The 5307-nt window shown below is 32.5% G+C and overlaps 1 protein-coding gene and 1 long non-coding RNA gene across 2 annotated transcripts; one reads left to right on the forward strand and one right to left on the reverse strand.

The window, feature by feature from the left end:
* Window positions 1-2150: 2150 nt before the first annotated feature.
* Window positions 2151-4211, reverse strand: LOC109862233. The gene has a single exon (XM_020442225.1). The coding sequence runs from the start codon at window positions 4209-4211 to the stop codon at window positions 2151-2153; it is 2061 nt and encodes a 686-aa protein (XP_020297814.1).
* A 225-nt stretch (window positions 4212-4436) lies between these two features.
* LOC109862234 lies at window positions 4437-5059 on the forward strand. The gene is made up of 3 exons (XR_002251095.1): window positions 4437-4527; window positions 4779-4879; window positions 4961-5059. It is a non-coding gene; the product is annotated as an uncharacterized LOC109862234 (long non-coding RNA).
* Window positions 5060-5307: the final 248 nt, after the last annotated feature.

A 5307-nucleotide genomic window follows, 5' to 3' on the forward strand; every position in this document is an offset into this window, starting at 1 on the left:
ATTAAGTTTTTCATGTTGAAATATTATCGAAAAAGTATATGTAAAAGTATATGTAATACTTGTAATATTGTATCAATAGTTTCAAAAAATAATGTAACAGTAACAAGTCTGCCGACTCTATAAAAAGGAGATTTGCGATTTGTCTCGACGCAAGAAGTCGATGTACACTTTTTGCCGTCGGGAAACTTTTTTTGAGCAACTCATCTTTTGAGTGATACACTGAAGCTTCTAACGAGTAACAGTTTCTGTTGTGTCTCCCTGCCTTCTTCTTACAGTTGTGTTTCCTGTTCTTATTTCTTTTTTCGAAGACTGACCGGCGGGCAAAGTTTAGAGTAATGTCAAAGGAAAAATGAAGAATTAGCTCTATCTTTTAATATTAAAAATAAATTCATAGATCTTCACACTTGTTGCTATTGAAATGAGAAACTATTGAAATGAGAAACTATCTTGAAAAATTCGAAAAGTACTCAAAACTACTAGTAACGTCATTTATCATTTATTATTTATTATTTATCATTCATCATTTCTAGTAACACAAAATCATTCGCCGTCACTTACAAAAATAAAAGCAATTTACTGACGAGTATACAATACGTAAAGATTCATAATTTTTTGCGTTGTTCAATCTTAAGAGCTAACCCGATGTCATGTTGTTGCGCAAGACAAGCGAGAAAAATGAAAAAAACAAGGGACACGTGCGACGAAGCATAAAGCGCGTCTTAGATGGATGCATATCAAGAGTCAGTCGACGATTAGAGGCAATCAGAAAAAAAACATGACGGATTTTGCGACGCGTCGTGTGCGATTGTGTTACATTACATAAAATAAAGTCAAAGCCATTTTATCTCTAATATATAGGGTCCAGCCAAATAATATGTGTAATAATATGTAAATGGATATGACGTAATTCTTTCTAAAAAAACTAACTATAAAAAAACCAATAGAAGAAAGGTTTTTTTGTCTGTGACTTAATTTTCGAGAACACCAAGTTTGAAAATCAAGGTATCCAAGTTAAATCAAGTTAGAATTATAATTTTATAATAGAAGTATAATTTTTATTGATAATAATTTACAACAGTATTGAGTACTTATTATGTTAGACTTACGCATATGTCCAGTAAACACAGTTTAGTTCACTATTTGAGATGCAGCTGCGCCAAGTTTTTTGCATTACATATTTTTTAATTTTTATTTTTTGTTTTTATTTTTTTTTTTGGAAAACAAGCAGTAATACAATAAAAATTAGATAGAAAATAGACCTTCCTGACTTTGGACTGCAGATGGTGGCAGTATAATAAATAAACTTAGTGTGGAATGAAGTGATTTATTGTGGAACGTTTCGACCGTCGATTACGGTCATCCTCAACCACGCTGAATAAAATAACAAAGTTAAAGAAAATTACAGAATCAAGATTACAAAATATTATACAGTAGATCAAGTCGCATACACACCTTTACAAATAAGTTAATATACGTCACTGAACGTCGAAAACAAGAGAGACATCAAGACAGCAAAACAAATTGTTGATAGTCAATTTGTCCTTGCATCGTATCTTTAATAAAATAATACATCGAGAACATTAGACAAATAGAGAATAAAAGATAATTAAAAGAGATCAAATTGAGTTCAACAAACATTTTAGTCAAAAAAGTCAAAAGTATTAGTCAAAAAATAAATAAAATACAATAAAATGGAATAATAATCGAATAAATTTAAGGTCAAAAGGTAAAATAAATAACAATCAGTAAAAGATTCGTAGTAATTAAGCAAGTGAGTCAATGATAATAAAATTGAAATACTCACTATCAAATTGATAAATTAAATAATTGTCGTTGAAATCTCTCGTACATCCGACACACAGTAACGACACAAATATCTCGGCGCAAACATCTCGTGTAAAGAACAAAATACAAATGCGAGAAAAACAAGATAGAAAAGCCGAGATAATAATAGATAAGCATGAGAAGGAAGAGAGAGCGCAGACGCAAAATCAACTGCTCAATTTCGAAATTAAAGAAGAATAAATCGGGTCGAGCAATTCAGTATCTTTTATTAAATTTATGCTATGTTTCTGCAACTTTATGTGCAGCATCTCAGATATAAGTCTCTTATGGTAATACTGTTCTTTGTCAAGTATCTGAGCTTTACTTCAATCGAAATCATGTCCAAGATCAGTCCGATGCCTGCTGACCACCGATTGTCGTTTGTAGTTCTGGCGGAAGTTACGTTGATGCTCAGTAAGTCTAGTACGTAGCTGTCTACTCGTTTGGCCAACATAAGATGCATCGCATGAAGAGCAGTTGATTTTGTAGATAATGTTACTGTTCAATTTACGGTCGAGTGAATCTTTATGAACCTTGATGTATTTACTTAAAGTATTGAAATTTCTGTGAGAAACACGGAAATTCATTGTATTCAGAGTTCTAGAAATAATATCAGTAACACTAGGCAAAAATGGCACAGTGAAAAAACTCTCTCCACCACTCAAGAGATTCACACTCGATGTAGGCTCGTCACTTGACAAGTTTAATTTGTTTTTAAATAGGAAATGAAGTTTCTTTTGGACTACCTTAAAAAACAGATCTAGGGGATAATCATTGGCAAGGATTAAATGCATAGCTTTAATNAAATTATTTTTATGGAAGTCAGGATGAGAAAGCAATATGGCTCTGTCAATAATACTGTACATAACTCCAAGTTTTTGATTAAAAGGGTGTTGAGAATTAAAATTGAGATAACGGCCCGAGAAAGTAGGTGTATGATACCAGTCAAGTAATAAAATGTCGTCTACAATCGAAATATCAAGAAAATTGATTTTTCTATCTTTCTCCAACTCAATAGTGAACCTGAGTCTAGGATGGTAGGAATTGAATTTTTGAAAAATAAGATCAACTTTATCTCTGGGAGCTGCCATAAGAACATCGTCTACATAACGATAATAAAATGGAAGCTCCAAATTCAAACTATTGAAGCAACTCTCCTCAAGGTCTTGTAGAACAAGATCTGCTATGATTGGAGAAAGAGGAGAACCCATGGGGGTTCCAAAAGTCTGTTGGTAAATGGTATCATTAAACGTAAAATAGGTCGAAGAAAGCACGAGCTCAAGGCCTTTGATAAAAGATTCCAAAGGAATGCTGGTGTGTTCATTAATAAAATTCCATCTTTTTCTCACCGCTTCAAAAGCCAAATCAAGTGGAATGTTAGTAAATAACGAGACTACATCGAGCGAGAACAATACATCACATCCACCAATACGAGAACATGACAGACCTTCGAATAAATCAAAGCTGTTAAGTACAAAGCTACGAGGTTTTGGTAGATTCTTAAGCAAAATGCCATGCAAAAAAGAGGCAAAATTAAACAGAGTGGTGTTTGTATAAGAAACTATTATTTTATATGGAGTGTTAGGCTTATGTATTTTCGGAAGTCCGTAAGCCCGCGAGAGTGGCTTGTCGTTACAAATTAAAAAATAGTACTGATTAGCGTTAATATAATTTGCATTCTTCCAGGCTTTGAGACACTCATTTAAATTATTTTCAACACGTTTAGACGGGTTCTTAATATTAGACTTGATATAAGTATCATTGTCACTCAAAATGAGTTCCATTCCAGTGACATAATCAACTCTGTTAACAGCCACAGTAACATTGCCCTTATCGGCTGTAGTGAATAAAATGTTCGGGTGGTCTTTGATAAAATTATTAGTGACCCTTGCACTATCAATGATATTTCTCTCGTGGTTATTTAAGCGAGGATGTTCATGTAGAAAATGTTCAAGTGACGAAGAAAACAAAGAGCGTACTCTTGATTTCGACGTCGGATCTAACAGTCTGATGTTGTTCTCAACGTCTTTTATGGTCTCTAAAACCGAACGACTCTTTTGACACTGAGAGGGCAAAGCAAACTTCTCGCCCAAGGAGAGGAGATTACGGACGGTGTCAGGGATGTCAACAGAAGTGAGAATAATAAACCACTTTTCCTTTTGTTTGTATAATTCATCAAAGTTCAGATTATTAAGAACAATCGTGATCTTATTAACGCGTGACTTGTCAACGAGATTAGGTTTATTAAAAGAAAAGCAATATTGAGAGCGGCCGTCAACAGCAATGTCACCGTTAGATGGGCGAGTCACAAAATATGAGACGCTAATTAAGGAATTACGGTTATCAATTGAAACTCTTTTTAACAACCAAGAGACTTTTTTATCCATTTTTAAATATTCACAATGTTTTAATTTACAAAAGGAAGTTTTCTGAGTGTCAAAAAACCTGTTCCAAATATAAGTTGGTAAGTTCGCAGAAAGATAATAAGACACACAAAGAAGTCTGCGGTGAAGTAATTTTGCGTCTGCGCTTTCTCTTCCTTCTCATGCTTATCTATTATTATCTCGGCCTCTCTATCTTGTTTTTCTCGCATTTGTATTTTGTTCTTTACACGAGATGTTTGTGCCGAGATATTTGTGTCGTTACTGTGTGTCGGATGTACGAGAGATTTCAACGACAATTATTTAATTTATCAATTTGATAGTGAGTATTTCAATTTTATTATNATTGACTCANTTGCTTAATTACTACNAATCTTTTACTGATTGTTATTTATTTTACCTTTTGACCTTAAATTTATTCGATTATTATTCCATTTTATTGTATTTTATTTATTTTTTGACTAATACTTTTGACTTTTTTGACTAAAATGTTTGTTGAACTCAATTTAATCTCTTTTAATTATCTTTTATTCTCTATTTGTCTAATGTTCTCGATGTATTATTTTATTAAAGATACGATGCAAGGACAAATTGACTATCAACAATTTGTTTTGCTGTCTTGATGTCTTTCTTGTTTTCGACGTTCAGTGACGTATATTAACTTATTTGTAAAGGTGTGAATGCGACTTGATCTACTGTATAATATTTTGTAATCTTGATTCTGTAATTTTCTTTAACTTTGTTATTTTATTCAGCGTGGCTGAGGATGACCGTAATCGACGGTCGAAACGTTCCACAATAAATCACTTGATTCCACACTAAGTTTATTTATTATTTTGCCACCATCTGCAGTCCAAAGGCAAGAATGTCTATTTTCTATCTATTTATTTTTTTATATAACAATTAATTTATTAATTTAACAAATAAAAGTTTACTTGGTGCTACCTTTTGATATCACTTCTTTTGTAAAACTGGTTTTTTATAAAGAAGAATTTTTTGTAGTATATAAACTAGAAAGTAGTATATACAATACGTGTTGCGCGTGTACTTAGCGCCTTTTTTTACCTTTTTTTGAAAAGGTAAAAAAGGTAAGTTTTTCGAG

Source organism: Pseudomyrmex gracilis, unplaced genomic scaffold, assembly GCF_002006095.1.
Source record: "Pseudomyrmex gracilis isolate BER0280 unplaced genomic scaffold, ASM200609v1 scaffold_1527, whole genome shotgun sequence".
Classification (NCBI taxonomy): domain Eukaryota; kingdom Metazoa; phylum Arthropoda; class Insecta; order Hymenoptera; family Formicidae; genus Pseudomyrmex; species Pseudomyrmex gracilis.